The sequence below is a fragment of the Ruditapes philippinarum genome, unplaced genomic scaffold, assembly GCF_026571515.1.
Source record: "Ruditapes philippinarum isolate M1 unplaced genomic scaffold, ASM2657151v2 ctg9863_1_1_1_1, whole genome shotgun sequence".
Taxonomy (NCBI): domain Eukaryota; kingdom Metazoa; phylum Mollusca; class Bivalvia; order Venerida; family Veneridae; genus Ruditapes; species Ruditapes philippinarum.
Genome location: NW_026856580.1, coordinates 28,264 through 50,008, shown reverse-complemented (window position 1 = coordinate 50,008; position 21,745 = coordinate 28,264). Strand labels below are relative to the sequence as shown.

General features: G+C 35.4%; 1 protein-coding gene and 1 long non-coding RNA gene across 2 annotated transcripts; one reads left to right on the top strand and one right to left on the bottom strand.

The window, feature by feature from the left end:
* Positions 1 to 2,094: 2,094 nt before the first annotated feature.
* Positions 2,095 to 13,302, bottom strand: LOC132747044 (uncharacterized). The gene is made up of 4 exons (XR_009628070.1): positions 13,182 to 13,302; positions 11,004 to 11,191; positions 9,529 to 10,278; positions 2,095 to 2,172 (listed from the first exon to the last, which is right to left on the bottom strand). It is a non-coding gene; the product is annotated as an uncharacterized LOC132747044 (long non-coding RNA).
* A 194-nt stretch (positions 13,303 to 13,496) lies between these two features.
* LOC132747041 (proline-rich transmembrane protein 1-like) lies at positions 13,497 to 21,339 on the top strand. Its single transcript, XM_060736352.1, has 4 exons — positions 13,497 to 13,663; positions 18,425 to 18,582; positions 19,969 to 20,100; positions 20,543 to 21,339. Exons 1-4 carry the CDS (start codon positions 13,648 to 13,650, stop codon positions 20,696 to 20,698), a joined length of 462 nt encoding a protein of 153 aa, XP_060592335.1. The 5' UTR covers positions 13,497 to 13,647; the 3' UTR covers positions 20,699 to 21,339.
* The last annotated feature ends 406 nt before the right edge of the window (positions 21,340 to 21,745 follow it).

The window sequence follows — 21,745 nt, the reverse complement described above, 5'->3', positions numbered from 1 at the left end:
AAGTTTTTTTCAGTGTTGGTTACACGTTACCTTATGATCGATCTGGGGTCATTTTTAGCCTCTCACAAGTCCAAAATTTTCTTGTCGATTAGGGGGACTGCCGCCCCTCTTCAAACCCCCCAAACAAAGAGTTTTTACTATCGCAGTAAAAAACTTTTTGAGCTTATGACAAATGAAATGAGCCGCGTCACGACAAAACCAACATAATTGGCTTGCGACCAGCATGGATCCAGACCAGCCTGCGCATCCGCGCAATCTGATCAAGATCTATGCTGTTCGCTATCAGTTTCTCCACTTGTAATAGGGTTGGTAAGCGAACAGCATGGATCCTAATCAGACTGCGCTGATGCGCAGGCTGGTCTGGATCCATGCTGGTCGCAAACCCATTATGTTGGTTTTGTCGTTACGCGGCTCAAATTATGTCGATTGCGACGATATCAATACGCAGTGATGACTTTACTTTAGAAAAATCAACGCTGATAGGCTGGCTAGCAGATTGTCTACGTCTCAGTCTTTTCAAGTCATGTACTTTTTTAACGAAATTGTTGAACTAAATTAATAATGTTTTGTCTAGATTTTTTTTCTTACTAATTTATTACACTTTATATTCAACAGGAATGTGTGCCTGTCTAGTTATTAAATAAAACGTTACACCTTAACAAATAATAGTATGGTGATCAAGGCGAGGTTATTTTAATGGTCGAATTGATGCTAATTCCACAATATTTTCGTACATCCTCTTTCATCTTACAGAACTGCAAACTTTGAAACAATTTATGATTATTACGCAGATAAAAGATACATCTTTTGTGGCGACATGGCCGAATGGTTAACGCATCAAACTATTTATCTAAGATCGCTAGCCACATGGGTTCAAACCACGTTAGGGGATAGTCGTTGTTTCTTTGAGCAAGAAACTTAACGCTCATTGCGCAGTACTTGTTGATTTCAGGAAGGGATTCGAAAGTGTGTCTATGAGCTTAAAGTTTCTTACACAATCGGATTAAAATAAATTCTGTATATAAAACAAAAATACATATTTACGTTCCTTAATGTGCACAGTAAAACATTGAGTAACAGATAGTCACTACATCTGTACTCACTTTGATTTTCTTATAAATGCATGTAGTTGCTTAAAAAGCCTTGGACCGTGCAGTTTCATTCTGAAATTATTAACAATTCTAAAGTAGTAGACATTGTTTACTGCAATGTCTGAATTATTTACGGAAAATAAATGTATTATTTGTTCAGTTTGTTTAGTTTCGCGTTTGAATGCGTAGTATCCTCTATTGTTCATATGTAGGTTTCATAATTAGGCATGGTCAAATGTTAATTACAAATATGAAGTGTTCTTTGTCACCATGTATCATAAATATCATATATACTTTTATATTTTTACTTTTTCCCCCGTTCATTATATTGTATTTGGAAGACGCTGTAAATGGAATGATCTTTACAGATAAAATGCCTTCACATTTGGTTTAGATTGTTTTTGTTGCTTTGAATAGAAAGAAACATAAAATCAAATTAAGTATGTGTCGTTAATTTGTTTAACATAATTGGAGTAATAGCAACAAAATCAAGTACGAGTTACATTTTAGAACAATTAAATAGATCAGATAAGGGTTAACTTTTACACAGGAGAAATGGACATATAATTTGATCAAAGTAAGTAGTTTAATGAAAGCGCTGGACAAGTTGTAAAAAGTATATATCTCGAACCAGGGTTCATGGGCTCGAGCCTTACAGAGGTCACGACTATGTTTCTTCAAACTACAAACAGGTTAGTTCAAAATGGACTCAAGAGTGATTTAAACAAGCAAGCTTTAAGCTTTCATGACATAAATAAGTTTCAATGAAGTCAGCTTTTTATTACTAGGGTCAACTATATACAGCTGCGCCGTTCTTGACCAATTCAATTTTATAAATGCTTACTCTAACCTATAGTCAATGAAAACGACCCTCGGAAGTTTATCTAAAAGTAAATTGATTATCTTAGTATAATATTATGACCCCTGTACACGAAGTAACCCACTCTAGAAATCTTAACGTCTCCTCCTCGCCCATCCAAGAAAAATATCACTCTTAATAAACAACATGTCGCAGTCCAAAAGATAAGGGGGTTTCTGATGGACGCTGTGGTTAAAAGTACTTGGGACCTGGACAGAGGGTCTGTAAATACACAAATTATGCGCTTTACAATAATTTTATTAGCAGTAAAGAAATCGCGCGCTCTCCCATCAAAATCTTTCAAAAATTTAGTGCCAAATACAAAAATATCAATGAAAAACTGATGAATGACAAAAATGGAAAGAAATGAATTAGAGCATCAAAACAATCTTCTTTACCTGTAAATACACAAATTATGCGCTTTACAATAATTTTTATTAGCAGTAAAAGAATCCGCGGCTCTCGCCATCAAAATCTTTTCAACTAATAGTGCGCATTCCCGTAGTGTAGTGAATCAATGAAGTAGGAAAGTTAGATAAGAGGCCCTTAATGGTGGTTAGTATATGTTCAATATGGGGATGAATGAAAAGATTGATGAAAATTTAAAGCTATAGGACATTTAATAGGGACAAACAATAACACATATAAACATTGTACCGTACTACGTATATGAACCTTTTGACATCCTTCCCCTCACAGGAAAAATGTCGTCCCGACATTTCAAAACACACAACTGCGTACTAAGCAGCTGTATCCATGGCACTACTTCAGAAGTACTATATCTGTCGTAAAAACTACTTAAATTACTACATTACTATGTAACTGGTAATAATACTACAGTAACGAATAGTAAATGAATCACCTTGCTCTCTCGACATCAAGACAAATTCAGTTTGAGTATTAGGCCTAAAATACTCATGAAATCATTGAGATTAGATCATAATTGCTTATTATAATCCAATCTTTTGATTATTTCTTAATGTTCCATTACGACAAACATTAAACTATAACGAATTATAGTGGCACAAAATGTTTGAAAGCAACATCAGCAATTATCTGCGCATAAGAATTCAAAAATTCTTCTAGTGTATCCGAGAACTGCTCATCTAAAAAAAAATCACACAGACACTGTTGATTATTTCAAAGTACATCTATATAAGGATAACTATAATATACAGTCACACCTGTCCTCATGCGTACCTGGAAATAATAGAAAACATAAATTCATCAAATATGTTCATATTTTATCAGCAGAAAGAATTACCTGTAAAAATAAAATAAACAGATAATAAAACTGTATAAACATCAACACAAAACATATATCAAACAGTTTTATAACTTAATTTCAGTAATAAAAATTAAGTTATCCAATCAGTGGATGACAGCCATTCGGTTTTCTCTTGGAACGGTAGGACGATTTGGATAAAATGGTTCTGCACAGGGATTTAAAGAAGACTTCCTTCGCTGTGGAATTACATACTTCTCAGTGGAAGAACTCAAAGAGGGGCAAATCTGATTTTGGAATATTTGATGAACTCACAGACCTGTTAAGGGGATTGCAAGACTCATGGAGGAAATATTCTCTTTTGGACTGTTAAGTGGGAAGTCCTAGAAATGGAAGGAGTAAATTTCTATGGACCGTTCTTGGAGGACCTCGACCGTGTTTCCTTCTTAACAGTAAAGACTGGGATATCTTCATTTACTTGGTCTATAACAAGATAAATATCCTTTCCCCACTTATCAGCAAGTTTATTTTTACCCTTTAAGACAACAGTCCTTACAAGGACACGATCACCTGACTTAAGTGTTGCCTCACGAACCTTAAGATCGTAACGTCTTTGTGACGACGGGCTTGTTTCTTAGATTCTCGAGAAGCGACCTTGTAGGCGAAGTCAAGCCTTTTTTGTAAGTCTCGGATATAATTGGAGTGGCTAGAAGATCTTCCAACAGCATCCGGTTCGATCCCCAAAAAGGCATCAATAGCTAAACGAGGATGTCGTCCAAACATAAGGTAATGGGGTGTGAACCCTGTACTCTCGTGACGCGTTGAATTGTACGCGTGGACGAGGGCAGATACATGGGCCTTCCAATTTACCTTTTGGTCATCTTCCAAGGTGCCGAGCATGTTTAAAAGCGTCTGGTTAAATCGCTCGGGCATTCCGTTTCCTTGCGGATGGTACGGCGTGGTTCTGCTTTTCTCCACATTGGCCAACTTGCACAGTTCCTGTATGACGGCACTTTCAAAGTTACGGCCCTGGTCGCTGTGCAAGCGGCTGGGAAAAACCGTAATGACATACAAACTGCTCAAATAGGACTTTAGCAGTTGTATGTGCGGTCTGATTACGTGTGGGAATTGCCTGTGCAAACCTCGTGAAGTGGTCTGTTATTACAAGGATATTCTCATATCCACCTGATGACATTTCTAGAGAGAGATAGTCCATGCATACAAGTTCAAGGGGATATGAGGACTCTACAGACACAAGAGGAGCAGAAAAACCAGCAGATGACTTGCGACGAATACACCTTGGACATCCACGCACACGCTGATCAACAAACTTATCTAGCCCTGGCCAAAAGAACCTAGATTTTATCAAAGATGTGGTTCGATCCCGGCCCTGGTGGCCTGCTTCATCATGAAGTCCAGAGAATACGATGTCATGAAAAAACACTTGGAACAACAAGCTGTATAACAGGGTGTCCATAAACAAGACCATTTCTATACAAAATGTCATCTTTGACAAACAAAAGAAGGCCATTCCGTAAGTACTGTCTTACAAGTTCAGGTTCCAAGGCGTTCTGGCGACTTGTCAACTTATGACCGGCCTTTACAATATCAAGGACTCTAGAAATAGAACTATCCTTTGACTGCTCAACATGCCAATCAATGTCACTAAGATAGGTACCTGAATCAAAATTATCACTTGGATTTTTGTTCAGTACTTGTTGAGAAACAGAAACACACTCAATGACAGGAAGCTCCCTAACATCAGCAAGAGCAGCTTGAAATAAAGCTTTTAGAATGTCAGGATAGAGAAAATTCTTTTTTCATCATCACATTCGTAACACCTGGTAATCTGGACAAGATATCAGCATCAATATTGTGTTTACCAGAGCGATATTGAACGGCTAAATTATAAGCAGAAAGAGCAGCTAACCAACGATGAGATTGAGCATCGAGCTTGGCAGTTGTGAAAACGTATGTTAAAGGGTTATTATCTGTACGCACCAGAAATTGGTTACCATATACAGATAATCGTGGAACTTATCTACCACAGCCCATTTCAAAGAAAGAAATTCGAGTTTGTGAGCTGGGTAGTTTCGCTCATTTGGACGTAAACCTCTGCTAGCATAGGCCACAACTCGTTCCATGCCATCTACTTTCTGGTATATGATAGCTCCTAAACCAAGACCACTGGCGTCTATATTGACAATAAATGGCTGGGAAAAATCAGCATAAGTAAGAACAGGTGCAGAGGTTAATTTTTCAATTATAGCCTCGAATGCCTGTTGCTGATCTTGACCCCAGATCCAAGGCGCAGCGTTTTTTAATGCATTTGCCTTTCTTGTTTGTAGGGTGACCTACAAGCAAATCATTCAATGGTTTGGCTAATGGGAGAATCCTGGAACAAAGCGTCTGTAATAACCAGAGAAGCCGAGGAAAGAGCGAAGATCTTTAACAGACGTTGGAACAGGCCAATTATTGAGTGCTGAAAATCTTATCTGGATCAGTCTTCACGCCATCTGAACTGACAACATGACCTAAATACTTCACCTCTCTCAAAAAGAACTCACACTTTGAACCTTTCAATTTCAAAACCAAATTCATCAAGCCTTTTTGAAAACAGCTTCAAGTCTCTGAAAATGACTTTGGACAGTGTCACTGAAAAATAATGACGTCATCTAAATAGATGAGGCATTCTTTCAAGTGCAACTCACCCCATGCAACGCTCCATAAAGGCGTTGAAAACGTTGCGGGAGCATTTGTAAGTCCAAAGGCCATCCGCTCACACTCGTAAAAACCAAGAGGCCCTACTGTAAAGGCGTCTTAGCTTTATCAGATTCCCTTAAAGGCACTTGCCAGAACCTGAACGTAGATCGAGCTTGGTGAAATATTTTGAACCCTGAAAGAGTGTCAATTGTCTCATCTATGCGAGGAAGTGCATAGGCATCTTTGACTGTACGATTGTTAAGACGACGGAAGTCAATGCAGAAACGAAGAGGAACCCACTTTTCTTCTGACCAATACTACGTTAGAGGAGAATGGATATGTGATGGCCTTACGCACAGCTTTCAACATATTTGAATATGCCTCACGCACTTCTTTTCATACATCCCTGGTGTATCCTCGATATGGATCCTTGAATATAGGATCAGACAACTCGATTCTTTATGTTCAACCATTTGAACACCCTAGATTCTGTTAAAACCAGATGAAAAAGATTACTTCCACTTGTTCAGAAACATCAGTGACTTGGATTGCTCTTCAAAAGAAAAGATTATCAGCAGGGATGTTTGATAACCTAAATCTTCAAGAAGATTTATCTTGGTTGTGATCTTTAGGAATAGAACCCTCTGACGGATCAAGGTTACGCACAACTTCAGCTGGCTTCAATTACATAAAACCGTCTTCGGACCAATCTTTACAGGTCTTGCTGAAAGATTCAAATTCTAACTGGAATCTTTGATAAAGCATTCCCTGGTCTAACATTCACAACCCTAGGACAAACACTTAGATAATGAGAAGAGTCAAGACTTTCAGTTACACCCACAGTCATCTCTCCAGTATCACGAACCTTGCCAGTCACTGTAATCGTCTGATACGCGCGAATTGTGAAAGATCTACGATTAAAAGATTTTACACGTACTGCTTGATGAAAAGAAACAGCAGAGAAAGCTTGTTGCCAACAATCAGGAATATCCTTCTGACTACTGGATGAGTAAAGATGTCGTATGACATTGGTACCAACAACAAGAGGAACAGAGGCAGAATAAGTAGTGTCTGGAACAATATAACACTGGAACTGAAATAGAAGATGAGTCTAGTGAAGGTACAGAAAGATCCAATATAATATAACCAATATAAGGAACTTTACAGTCATTAGCACCAGAAAATCAAGAGCAAAGTCTTCTAAAGAGCAAATTTAAAAAAAAATCCAAATTCTTGAAAATGACTCATTCCCGGGTTTAACATGAACCTGAAAACAAAAAGACTGTGTAAAAATTTACCCTTGATAGAAACTTAATATATTACCAATAAATACAAGTGTAGGGGTTTATTAAAAACCTTCTTGGCCCTTCGTGAAAGGTTTTCGCCCTTTAAAAACTTGGGGTCGGGGTCCTTGGGTTTTTCACGACTGAAGGGTGTAAAGGGGTTTATTACTATATCACCCCTACCAGCCACGGAAATTTGCTCCCCTGGTACTTTAGTGTTTTCAGCCCTTTCCCCTTAAAAACTGGGAAAATCTTTTTCAAGTTTCAACTCTGGTATTTTGTTTCTTCATCTGTGTGGATATTTCTTCTAAATGCTGAAGGGTCTTACTTTAACCACGGGCATTCCTTACGAACAAGATATACCAGAAAAGAATTACGTGAAGAAGATGATGGCTTTAGGTGCACTAGTGGCAGCTGGTGAAGAAAAGTGAACAGATTTACGGGCTGTAATATCCTGTTCAATCTGCCTAAGTTCTCTACGAAGAACATTAAAATCTTGGATGGACTCAAACTTGTAACGTGAAACATTACGAAGTTCATCATTCGAAGCCCTGACCAAAGACGATTGCGAAGCATGTCATTCTTGGCATATCTATCTAAATGTAAATTGGCATTGGTAAGAATCTGCTCTAACCGAAGACTATATTCAGCAACGACTCGTTAGGTTCCTGTCTGGCACAATAAAATTGTTCTTTCAGGTGTTCAGAAGTGGACACATTACCATAAATAGCTTCCAATTCAGCTATAACATCTGAAATAGTAGCCCATTCGCCCAAATGCAAGAGAACAGTTCGTGCTTTCCCTTTCAAACTAGTACGAATAGCTTCATGAAGAATATGGTCTGGATACAATCTACCTCTTAACAAACAATGCAAGTCATATTTCCAGACCTCGAACTCACAATCACCAGGCCTACTCTCACCTGAAAACTGAGGTAGTTTAGGAATACGAGAATGACTTACAGACAAAGAAGTATCCAAGTAAGAAGGTGGATACAAAGTATAAGGATTAGGTGGGGGAGGGCGTGCAGGTGGACAATTATTATCCATTTGAGGATGTATGCCTGCTCCTGAATGTCTGTTGTTGTACTCTCTAATTGGTGTATGAGTAGCATCCCTTGTAAAATCTAATGGAGGGGGAACAGGAGTGCTAGTAGAGACAGGGTTAACAGTACAAGAAGTAATAGGATTTACAGCATATCTACCAGAACGCTCAATCTGTTCAATATAATACTCTAACTCCTCTTCCCTAATGTGTGTAAGAGTATGAGTAGAATCCATCTCTGCATACACAAATTAAACACCAAACAAATCACTTCAAACTAGTAAAATCAAGTAGATCAAATATGGTTTGTACTATAAGTACTTTTTTATTGATCACATAGTCATAGCATGTCTATATTTATGTAATTTCTACACTCAAAATAAAATATTACAATTATGTTCCTTTCACTGCACCGTATAAAATGTAAATATATGCACTTATCAAAATACACTCAACTTTAGTTAGCTTAAATGTACTTCAATATGGCAAACTCTGAATTAATTCTATTCTGCGAAATAATTCCAAATTTATGAAATATGTCACCAATTGGACACCATACTTTTATTTAAAAGATCAATGGTAAATGTACATGTTGCAATTCATTCAAAAACACTCTTATCTTGTGAAGTACACAGTACACTATCTTTCATCAAATGCCAGTCAGCACAGTTGGAATAAATTGTTTGTATATAGTTACTAAAGTAATTTACCACAGGGATGTTACTTTAGATACTAATATCTGAACGTGATGTCAGATTTTGAATAAAACAAACAACAAAATTGTATTTCTCTAAAATATACAGCAACAGACAATTTTTTTCTCCAATATACACTAACAGCATACAGTTACAGCAGTGCATATATCAAAAGTGTATACATCTATTGACCTGTAAACAAATATATAGAAGTCACATTCTTCAAGGCATAAAATTTCACTTGAGTCACATTCAATGTAACAAAAGAGAAATATCAACAATCTGTCTTGATGTCAAGAGAAGCAATATAGTTCCTTTACCATCAAAGGCACTCTTACTAAATGTACTCACAACATGATCAGTTGAAGACTACACTTTAAACTACCATAACTTACCAGTACCACTGACAAACTATACATGTTCAAGGTTTCTAATAAATATCTGTTCCAAGCTGGCTTCCAAACACATCACCATAATATAACATAAATATATTTGCTATATTATCCAAATAGAGACAGGTACATCAAGGAAGGGCAAATATATGCATATTGGAAATGGGAGAGGTCTTTATGTAAGGAAAAGCTATAATATTAAGGCTTATGGTGGGAAATGTTAGTAAGATTCTCACCAATCACCAGAAAAGTACTGTTACAGAAAACATGCTAAGATCCTTCTGCCCAAGATGAACAACCCTTCAACTGTGATTCTGCAAGGTGACCACTGACACAATTTCACAACAGTTCAATGACAAATCTGAAATTTAAATAAAATATTGAGAATCACAAAAATAGAAAAATAACATGACATGTACAATATACAATATAGTCAATAAAATCTATTTAAATTATAAGTCCTGTTTTATATATCAATAACACTCAAATTCACTGAAGCAGACTAAAACAGTTCCAAATCCTAAAATGTATCACTCTTCTATGAATAATTAAATGTTCCAATAGAAAATGTCATCCGTGTTGTCATTCGCGAAATATGGTACCAATTAGAAAACGAAAGTAGAAATCGATCAAGTTGCTAGCTAATAATTTACAATAAAACAATTGTGCACACAAATATCTGGTCTAATTCATTTCAGAATATCACAATAAATCACTGCCGATGGTTAACTGACGTTGAAATAACATCAAACTTATACATTCCACCATTGTTTACATCCTGCATTCCAATATGCGTATACATGTACAAACAAATATGGCTGACTGATCTTTGCTCAACGTTCGTCCCCGGAACTATCGACCCAAAAGTTACTCCAGCGTTGTGGCAGCCCAAGTCCCACGTTGGGCGCCAATTGTCGCAGTCCAAAAGATAAGGGGGTTTCTGATGGACGCTGTGGGTTAAAGTACTTGGGACCTGGACAGAGGGTCTGTAAATACACAAATTATGCGCTTTACAATAATTTTATTAGCAGTAAAGAATCGCGGCTCTCGCCATCAAAATCTTTCAAAATAGTGCCAAATACAAAATATCAATGAAAATGATGAATGACAAAATGGAAAGAATGAATTAGAGCATCAAAACAATCTACCAATTTACCTGTAAATACACAAATTATGCGCTTTACAATAATTTTATTAGCAGTAAAGAATCGCGGCTCTCGCCATCAAAATCTTTCAAAATAGTGCGCATGCGTAGTGTAGTGAATCAATGAAGTAGAAAGTTAGATAGAGAGGCCCGTAATGGTGGTTAGTATATGTTCAATATGGGGATGAATGAAAAGTATGATGAAAATTAAAGCTATAGGACATTTAATAGGACAAACAATAACACATATAAACATGTACCGTACTACGTATATGAACCTGTGACAAACACGTATTGGCGATAGAACATAATATCTCTCAAACTAAAAAATTTACTTCCAAGTATATGCAAAATAATTATACATATTTAGATGTTGAAATCGGTTATCCTGAAAGTTTTAAAATTTTCTATTGCTTTTTTTCATTGACAATGTACCAAACCTTATTTCTTATAGTGATAAAAAAGTAAACATTAAATGACAGTGTCGGTAAGTGTCTGTATTAAAGCTTTAACGCTGTAAAATGCTGATCCTTGCTTCCACCAATTTACTTGTAAATGATTGAATACCGTTCAAACAAGCCCTGATGTGGGTAAACAGGGTAGAGGAGTACAAGGGAAATGTTGCCTCTTTTCATCATCTCTCAAGAACAGCCTCAAGCACACTATGTAGAGAAGTTAGTCAGCATTTGGAAAGATTTAAGTCTGCATATAGACTTGAACCCCAAAACTGGTCAATGATAATGTCATTTTCACATCTGAAATAAAGAGAATGTACAACTTATGTTGGACCACAGCAGCTTCCAGTAGTTTTCATTCTGTTCAAGATCATTTCTATTGAAGCCAATGTTATGCAGGTTTCTGAGGGAATAGGGTCATTTTCTTCAGATGAAGTCAGAATTATATAGAAATAGGGTCATTATTCTATAGAATATAGAGTAATTATTCTATGGGGTCATCAGCTTGGTTTTAGTTCCGTTCATTCTGCGATTCCTTGCACATACAAGTAATTTATTCTTAAAAGAGTTTGACAATATTGACATGAGACATAAGGACACTGTCAGTGATAATTAAAATGAGAATTACCGGCATTTGAATTAAAATCATTTACTAGTTATAGGAATATCTAGGATTCAAAGCCAGAAATTCAAAAAAAAGCATATCCGCCATTCTTTCAGCAAAGCCATCGGGTGAACTTATCGAACATAATGTTGTCTTGGTTAGGTTCTGGTTACATTTAAATGATGGTCCAAAACATAAACAAGAGGGCCATGATGGCCCTAGATCGCTCACCTGAATTATCAAACTCATCCAAACAATAACCTAGACAAGCATTCTGACCAAGTCTCATGACAGGTGAGTCAAAAATGTGACCACTACAGTGTTCACAGGGATTATCCATATTTGAGCAGTGTGACCTAGTTTTTTACCCAGGTGACATATATTCAAACTTGACCTAGAAATCATCAAAACAAACTTTCAGACCAATTTCCAGGATACTTGGATCAAAACAGTAGCAACTAGAGTGTTAACAAGATTTTTCTATTTTTAGCTCCTAGTTTCACATGCGATTTCGAACTCATCCAAGCAATTACCTTGACAAGCATCCTGACCAAGTTTGATGATAATTGAGTCGAAAATGTGACCACTAGAATGTTAACAAGGTTTTTCCATATTTGGGCGGTGTGACCTAGTTTTTCATCCAAGATGACCCATGTTCGATCTTGACTTAGAAATCATCAAAACAAACTTTCAGACCAATTAACAGAATATTTGGATCACAACAGTAGCCACTAGAGTGTTAACAAGATTTTTCTATTTTTAGCTCCTGTGACCTAGTTTTTCATCCGAGATGTCCCATGTTCGATTTATTCCCAGCAATGACCTAGACAAGTTTCCTGACCAAGTTTGATGACAATTGAGTCAAAATTGTGACCACTAGAGTGTTAACAAGGTTTTTCTATTTTTAGCTCCTGTGACCTAGTTTTTCATCCGAGATGACCCATGTTCGAACTCATCCGAGCTATTACCTAGACAAGCATCTTGATCAAGTTTGATGATGATTGATTCAAAAATGTGACAACTAGAGTGTTCACAAGGTTTTTCTATTTATAGCTCCTGTGACCTACTTTTTTCATCCGAGATGACCCATGTTCGAACTCATCCGAGCTATCACCTAGACAAAAATGTGACCTCTAGAGTGTTCACAAGGTTTTTCTATTTTTAGCTCTTGTGACCTAGTTTTTCATCCGAGATGACCCATGTTCGAACTCATCCGAGCTTTCAACTAGATAAGCATCCTGACCAAGTTTGATGATGATTGAGGCAAAAATGCGACCGCTAGAGTGTTCACAAGCAATTGTGGACGGCCGGACGGACGACGGACGACGGACATTCACCGATCCTAAAAGCTCACCCTGAGCAAGCTCAGGTGAGCTAAAAAGCATTCCATTTATAAAAACACGTGATATGAGTACATCACATATATTTTACACAAAAGTCCATTCCACTTGGTAAACTACTTTCTCCAATCTCCAAACATATAAGTTACAAGGTAAGTTACAAGTTGAATTACAAGGTGACCTGTAAGATACATTACAAATCCTTACTTCAAGTAATACATATATAACTTGCAATATAATACATTACAATCTCTGAAAGAAATCATTAATCTTCTCACAAAAGCTCACGATTAAATTAACACTCATTACCAAAAATGGATGTAAACAACAGTAGGTCAAAACATACCTCTATACAATTAATCCATTTTACAATACACTTAACCTATTCAACATATAAACGAAAATAAAACAGCCAGAAGATGCAACACATCTACCCTCCAAACACTAAAACTAAACTCAGCTTGGCGGAAAAGATGCCTCGACCAATTAAAATCAAGAATTAAAAATAGAACCATTCAGAACGAGGTTAAAAACTAATATATTAACCAAACACAGAATAACCCTGAAACTCGGACCTGTCACAATACTACTTAGATTATAAATATATACATGTACATCGTAGATACTAGCCATAGAAAAGCTATTGAAAAACAACATGAAGATTAATCAGCCTCGGGTCAATAAAACAATAGAAAAACTTTAATCTTCCTTGTTGTAAAAGTAGGCAAGAAGGCATATGGTGTTTTACAAACATATGCGCAACGATTTGAACGATTTCAGCTGAACTACAAAAAATAGCATCGTAAACAAAAATGGCGGAGGGAACAGGTACTGTGAATTTCATGATTTTTATTTTGTTTTCTAAAGCGATTGATTTTTCCCAAAGCTGACATAAATTTGCTATCAAACTGATATTTGTACATTATATGACACGTTGTTTATAACAAAATTAATCAGTTAACAACACAAAATCGCAAATATATGACACAACTATTTGATTATTATTATTTTAGGGACTTGGTTTAACAAGCAAAGGAATTCATCAAATTATTTCATTATCTCTTTTTTTTGTATAAAGAAAAATCGAAAAGGTGTCTCAGCGGTCATGCCTTAAAGCAACATAAGTTGATTGACTAGTTTTCAATCATAAAATCTTACTTGAAACTATACAGATCAAAACTTTACACTTAACAGTTTACATTTTCCAGTAAAAACTCATTTTGAAGATAAAAATTGAAATAAAGCTACAGCGGTAGGTTTCTTTAGAAATAATAATAATAATAATAATAGTTATAATAATAATAATAATAATAATAAATTAATACTACTACATACTACTACTTCTGCTGCTGTCCCAAAATAAATGTAGTATAAGAAGTAGTAGTAGTAGTAGTAGTATGTAGTAGTAGTAGTAGTAGTAGTAGTGGTGGTAGTGGTAGTGGTAGTGGTTTGGAACTACACGTTTTATCTTTAAACACTGACACTTTTGCATGTTTACAATATAGTTTTAAAAACTAAAACATGAGTAGATGGACAATTATAATTTTACACAATGAGCTATATTAGTAATAAAAAACAGCAAATAAATTTCCGCTCAACATAAATTATTACAATACATTTTGAAAAAAAAACAGGTCAAGGCCACCAACTGATGGTTTATGTTTAATTTGATTCAACATGTATTAAAATACATCAGACCAGTGTCAAGTGTTTGATTTGAGTCAGGCTACAATTGCAATTCATTGATTATTTCATTTTATGATATCATAGAAACAAAGGGAAATGCCGACGATTAAACAAAATATGAGAATATTGTTTTTGAGGGATTTCAAATACATAACATTGAGCTGTTTTCGTTGTTGTTGATCTTTTGCTGTTGTTGTTCTTGTTGTTATTTATCCTGTATATATTACTTTGAATCATAACATTTTTAACGAATAATATTTGTTTTATTACCATGTGATTATTTAACGTTATCATAACAGTCCAGGATTTGCATAGTAATTGAAAAATTGAAAAAATGCGTTTTTAGGATAAACTTACGGCACACCCTTTTGTTAAATGGCGGTTACCGGTGATCATAGATTGGTCGTTTATGTGCCTTAAATTTTTATTTTTAGTTGTTGTTGTTTCTGTCACTCTGTAAAATCATTATTAACTAATAGCATGAGTCTATATTTGCATTTATTTTTTAAGTTGTCCGAAATATTTAAGCCGACAGAAAATCAAATATTCACTATACATATACTAATTTGTTTGTTTTTGGGTTTTACGTCACATCGACACAGTATAAGTCATATCACGACGTTCCAGCTTTACTGGTGGAGGAAGACCTCAGGTGCCCTTCCGTGCATTATTTCAGACACGAACGGGCACCTGAGTAGAACCACCGACGTTCCGTAAGCTAGCTGGATAGCTTCCTCACATGAAAGAATCCAAAGTCCCTGTCGGGATTCGAACCCACAGTGGTGAGGGGCAAGTGGTTTGAAGTCAACGACCTTAACCACTCGGCCACGGACGCCCCCTATACATATACTAAACTAAAGTAAAAGACAGTAGCAAATACATTGCAATAACGCTTATTATAATATTTTTTGTTCTACAGACCGAGTAAAATACTAACAGAGTATTACTATTAAACAAATCATCAAATTATTACCAAAATAGGTATGTATCAGAACCTTTTCCATTCAGGATATTGCCATCTCTTTAGTATGATAACACTTCCGGCTACTAAGGGGCAATTCTTCCGCCAAACAAAAGGGAACACTTCCATCAAACAATTCGACAACACTTCCATTCGATTAGAGGCAACAATATAATGCAAGAAAAAACCAAAATGTATAAAGAAACGAATGTAATCTTCCTTACTATTACAAAATGATTCATACTAGATCTCAACAAGAAACACTGATATATTATGTTATTGTTTAAAATTACATTATTAACAAAATTATTTTAATAACACTGTCAAAGAAAACATATTTATAAATGTACATGTAATACCTCAAAAGATCGGTCTTTCCAAGTATCTTTCACAAAGCTGTTTTTGGATAAAGATTTAAAGTAAGCACTCATAGTTGCTGTACTTGATCGAAATTAATGTAAACCACATATAGAGGAGTTAAAGCCTAGGCCAGTTCAAGTGCTTTTAAACGTCTCTAGTTTAAGTATATGATAAACCTTGGTTGAACATCACATTTGATTAATTGCCATTTAATTGCGTCATTAGATTCGTCTGATTTCCTCGCTGCTTGTTAAAAACTATTTCCCGTTTTGGCAATGAGTACATTCCACCCATAAGTAGTTTACTTTTCTGTGCACAAAACAAAGATTGAAATTTTAACCTTTATTATACCAGAATATTTTAAATCTAAAGTTTAACTTATTTGTTTCAAAAAGCAAACAATAAAATAAAAAAGGTAATTATTCTCAAATTTCCCAATCCATTCTTAAAAGCAAATATATATATGATAATCGTTTAATTAAGACACAGTCCTAACACAAACTTCCGTACTTCCAGACTTCCAACATTAACCCATTGTTTTACATGGATTTTCTAAAGATACTAACTCATGACAACAGTTACTCGCACAAACGCTGCATTTCCACAAACTCATTCTCAAACAGTTTAAAGACACTGAATACGTTCTTACAGTTGCAGATGAGGCGGGTGGAAATGAATATTGAAATTGTTTATTTTTTCTTTATTTTATTTTGCCAGACATAACATCGTTTTTCACCTTTGAGAAAAGCTCATGGCTGTTAAGCAAACAACTATACAAGTCCTGTACATCTCACCAACGCTGACGGATAAAAATGTTTGTAACATTGACAATGTAAAAACTTGTGTCACTCCAGAGCCCGTAAAAGCACATTCAAACTTTTTCCGATACGAGAATAATTTCACATATTTTGCCACTCGTAATACAATGTGTTGAATATTGAAATAATTATATATTGATGTATCAACTGCATTCAGCGAATAGGAAAATCTATTGTTTCCACTAGCGCCGGCTCCATTGTCGTCGTCACACACTAGTTATGTTTTTGCATAAAAGGTAGTATCTTAAAATCTGCTGAAATTAAAAGGTTGAACCGTCACAAACTTGTTCGCTGTGGTGTCTCTTACATGAATGACCCATCTCTTGATGTGTCACCATCTCTATCTCTGTCAAACCGCCGTGATCAAACAGTTCTTCTTCGATGCCGAATTGGACACACTAAAATTACCCATTCTTATCTCCTTACAAATGACAATGCCCCTTTCTGTGTAGGTTGTAATGAAAATTTTACTGTCAAGCATTTTCTTCTTGAATGTCATGATTATTCACAGGCCCGTAATAGATTTTATTCTGTAAATTCACTCAAAGAACTTTTTAATACAATTCCATCAAAAAACATAATTGATTATTTGAAAGAGATAAACTTGTGTTCTAGGATCTAATTGGTTCATTTCTATTGTCATTTACAAAGTTTTACATAACATTTTAAGCCTATTATAGCATTCGGCACGATATGGCCAGTTATGTGTTGACGTGCCGTAAAAATCCAAACAAACAAACAAACAAACATGAATGACTCAGGTCCCATACCTCTTAGTTACCGTTATACAGAGTAATGCCATTTATCAATCAGCGTGCATATACCATCATAAAGAAGATGTTGCGAATGCTGTCTTATTTCAAAGGTAGAATTCCGTGTTTACAGGGAATAGCTGCGATGTATTAGAACAAACATTTGTTATCTAATACATACATTCATCGGTATTCAAATGATTCTTAGATAACTTGGCTTTTAATAAACCGTTTGATAATTTTAGTGAAGACGGCAGTTTGTAAACCACATCTCAATAGAATTTAGGTTTGTTAATACCTAGTCGTAAACGTTTGCACAAGGTTCATAGATGTCCGGAGTGCTTTTTACTCGCATAAAACTTGTCAGTAGTGAAAGTAAACTAGTTCTGCTTATCTCAAAGGCCTAAACCACATATTAATAAGTACATATTCACTTTTCATGACAATGAATTGACACATTTCAGAAGGTATTTAAGTGACAGCTCTTGTTTAGTTTTTGAAAGTTGTTATCGCATTCGTATGCCATCGTTTCCAATTGTATATGCCCAACAATTACAATATGCTTACGGGCAATTATTAATGTAATCATCGGAACGAAACAAATCATATGCGTTTTTTATGATTTACTGGTGAAGGGAGATCTCGTGTGCACTTCCCTGCATTACTTCAGGCACGAAGGTTCCGTAAGTTAACTGGACAGTTTCTTCACATAAAATAATTTAAAGTCCCTGTCGAGATTCGAACTCTTGCTATCAGGGAAAAGTGGATTGAAGTCAACGGCATTTTCTTCTCTGGCACGGACAACCCGTTTTATAACAGATTTTGGTTCCTTTTTACAAGAGACACTTCATTGTAACATACAGAATTAGAGCTCCTGTATGAACAAACGGGACATACTGTAGGCATATGTTGCATTGTCTGGTTGAAAGTGTGTAGTGACCTATTGTTATAGGGATTTACTTGTTATTATTCATTGCGTAGTAAATCTATTTTGAGGTGTTTATCTTTATAGGAAGCGACCTACCCGAAGACTACTACACAGATAAACATGTTACATTTGAGGCGAATGATGTACCCCTTTATCAGCCAGTTATCCCTCTGTCGCAACGAGGTTATGGCCAGCAGACATGCCCGGTGCAGCCAGCCTACGGACATAACACAGAAACAATAGTGGGTTTATCATACAGTCCTTTAAAAAATAATTGTCTTAAGTAAAAGATTGTATGTTTTATAGATGAAAGATACCGGCCAGTTTCATTTGAAAATGCATCATATGAATGCTATTATTCTATTTCGTCTTTCGCGCGAATAGTTTCGATTTACAAAGCATTACAATTTTTCGGGCGCGTTGTGTGAATCTTTATCCTTTCTAGAGCAAATATGCTCTTTACTCTTATTTGAGTAATTCAAACTTGTTGTTAACAAGTCATCTTGGATTCTTCTTTAAAACTGTATTGTGCCATTTTACGTGACAAATTCATATCCCCCTAAACGACACATCTTGCTATACTGCATGGAAACATTTTATTTCGAAATCTTTAATAACCAATAATTCAAAACACTGCAAGCTCTGGTGTATTGATTGCTTAATTATACTGTCCATTGTGTCGTCAGGGCCACGGGAGTTAATCCTACTTACCCAAAATCTTTAGGGGACATCTTCTGCCAATCGGTAATGTACCTAACAAGTAACATTAACCTAAGCTTATTCCTTCTTAAGTTAATGATGGGACATGGAAAAGTTATCGTACCTAGAGACCCACGCCATCACAGTATGTCACATCTTTCAGTGGTGGTATTAATAATACTAATTTTTAACTAGATTTTGGTCGTTCAGCCTTTTTCAGAAGCATTTTTTACCAAATGGCAAAAACAGAAGAGATTTAACATCGTAAACAGACAGCGTTATGAATGACTGGAATTGTTCATCATAATATTATGGACGATATGGTTGTTGTTATTGTTTTAGTGTTTTTTTGTAATTTATTGATTTAGTTTGTTTAATTTATTCTATTTTGCCCCTCACCGCTGTAGTTTCGAATCCCGACAGGGACTTTGGATTCTTTCATGTTAGGAAGCTATCCAGCTAGCTTACGGAACGTCGGTGGTTCTACTCAGGTGCCCGTTCGTGCCTGAACTAATGCACGAAAAGGCACCTGAGGACTTCCTCCACCAGTAAAGCTGGAACGTCGCGATATGACCTATACTGTGTCGATGTGACGTACCCCCCCCCCCCACTCCCGCCAAAAAAAAAAAAAAAACAAACAAACAAAGAAAATTTATTTTATTTTATTTTATTCACCATAGCATTAGATTTTTTTCAGATTTCTAACTTAATAGGCATGCATTTTGAATACCAGCTATTTACAATTTCTATTTTCTATTTCTGAATTAAGCTTGTTATATACTTTTAAAAACATGCTAAAGTCTTAAATTTTAGAAAATTTGTTATCAACGTGTTTCTCAATGGGAAAATTAAAATCAAATAAATATCATTTATTATAAAAATAACGGTTAAAAATAGGCAAATGCATATTTTTGGTCGTTTTGTTTTAGGATGTTAATCAGCCACAAACAGCCAACATAATAATCCAGCAGCTACCTCCAGATTGTTTGATGGAATCAGTTTTAGCTTGCCTGTTTTGTTTTTGCCCTACTGGAATATTCGCCATCTTCTTTGCATGCAAGGTAGGTTTAATATATAGTTTTATGTTATAAAATAATTACTTCCTCCCAAGTCGATTAAATCATAAGTATATCTTAAGATCTACAACTGCCTTTCAGGATTACTCGTTAATAATAGCTTAAGGTCTTAAATAACTTTAAGGTTTAGCTATTATAAGGGATAAGTAGTTTACTACAAGAATGTGTTACTTTAGGGTGGTTGATGTGGCCTTTGATCTGATAGGGTCTTACGGTCAAGTGAAAAGATCTAACTTTATATCTACTATATGATTTTAGTTTCGGTCTTTATATAGAGAGTAAGGTATATAATCGACTTGCAGGTGCCCTTTAAGTTAGCTCAGTACTTGAACATTATGTGTCCTAATGCTAGGTGTCATAAACATGTATTATAAGGTGTTAAAAACCTTTTTAATCAGTTACGTTTATCTGATATATTTTTTCTAAGGCAAACGATCTGGCGAACTCTGGTGACTATGCCGGGACAAAAAGGATGTCTGAATACGCAAGAATGCTGACTATGCTCAGCGTGACAATTGGAATTAGTCTGTTGCTCGTTATGGTGCTCCTGGAGCTGCAATATCTCGACTTTAACTACAGATAATAATGCCCATGTAATAACTTGTGTACAGGAATAACGATAACAAATTTACGTTTAATGACAATTACTTTTGCCCATGCAATAACAGTGACCAATCAAGTTTGTTAAACATAGTTGACTATTTGTTTCATCATATGGTTCAATTCGGAAACTGTTCTAAACATGATGAAATTTACCACGTATCAAGCTATTATTGGATACGAAATATACTTACACATACAATCATGGAATGTGAACATGCAATCTTACTTACATGGTTATTAATTAAAATATCTAATTTCATAAAAAATCTAATTAAAAAGAAGTTGGATTATTGACATAGCATTTGGGATTGATACTTTAATTTACAAAGCATTACCTTTTACCTTTTAACCTAGTTATATACAACTAAATGACAAGCCTGATCCGTCATGGTGCCAAATCTGCAAAGGTATTCCAGCCATTCATATTCATATGAATAAGAACTAAATAAAGTGTAATTGTTTCTTGATCATATTTCATTAACTTAAAGGTTTATTATATTGTTCATGTTCCAAACTTACCCCTTAGCCTAACAATTACTCTATTTTTTATTTGTTAAGATTTAATGTATTGCAACATTTTTGCTTTAACAAAACAATTTGTCAAGCATTATTTTATGTTCACTCTGTATCTACCCACATTCCTTTTTATCTTGCAGCATCTACACATATCTATGGTAGATGAATAACGTGAAATACGAAAATGTAACCCAAAGATATTGTGATGAACGAGTACAGTTATATGCCAATGAATGTGCAAGTTGGTATAACGTCCCACATGCTCTTGTTTCGGGTGTCACCTTACATAATAACCGTTAGAGATCATTACCAATTGTCCGTATCAAAGTACGAGCCGAAGGAAAATAACGACGAAACAGTTTGCTTTTGATGGCAAGTAACAATGTATTTTCGATATAAAAATACGTTTATGGACAAAAAACAAGTGAAAATTGTATAATTGTCTATGACTATCAGACTGTTAAAAAACATCTTTACGTTGCATTATATGCCGAAGGAAACATTAGTTAAC

Bases quoted from the DNA above. Each gene is read 5' to 3' on its own strand.
- LOC132747041 (XM_060736352.1), top strand. The intron at 18,583-19,968 runs GTGGGTTTATCA...GTTTTGTTTTAG, and splicing joins GACATAACACAGAAACAATA to GATGTTAATCAGCCACAAAC. The intron at 20,101-20,542 runs GTAGGTTTAATA...ATTTTTTCTAAG, and splicing joins CCATCTTCTTTGCATGCAAG to GCAAACGATCTGGCGAACTC.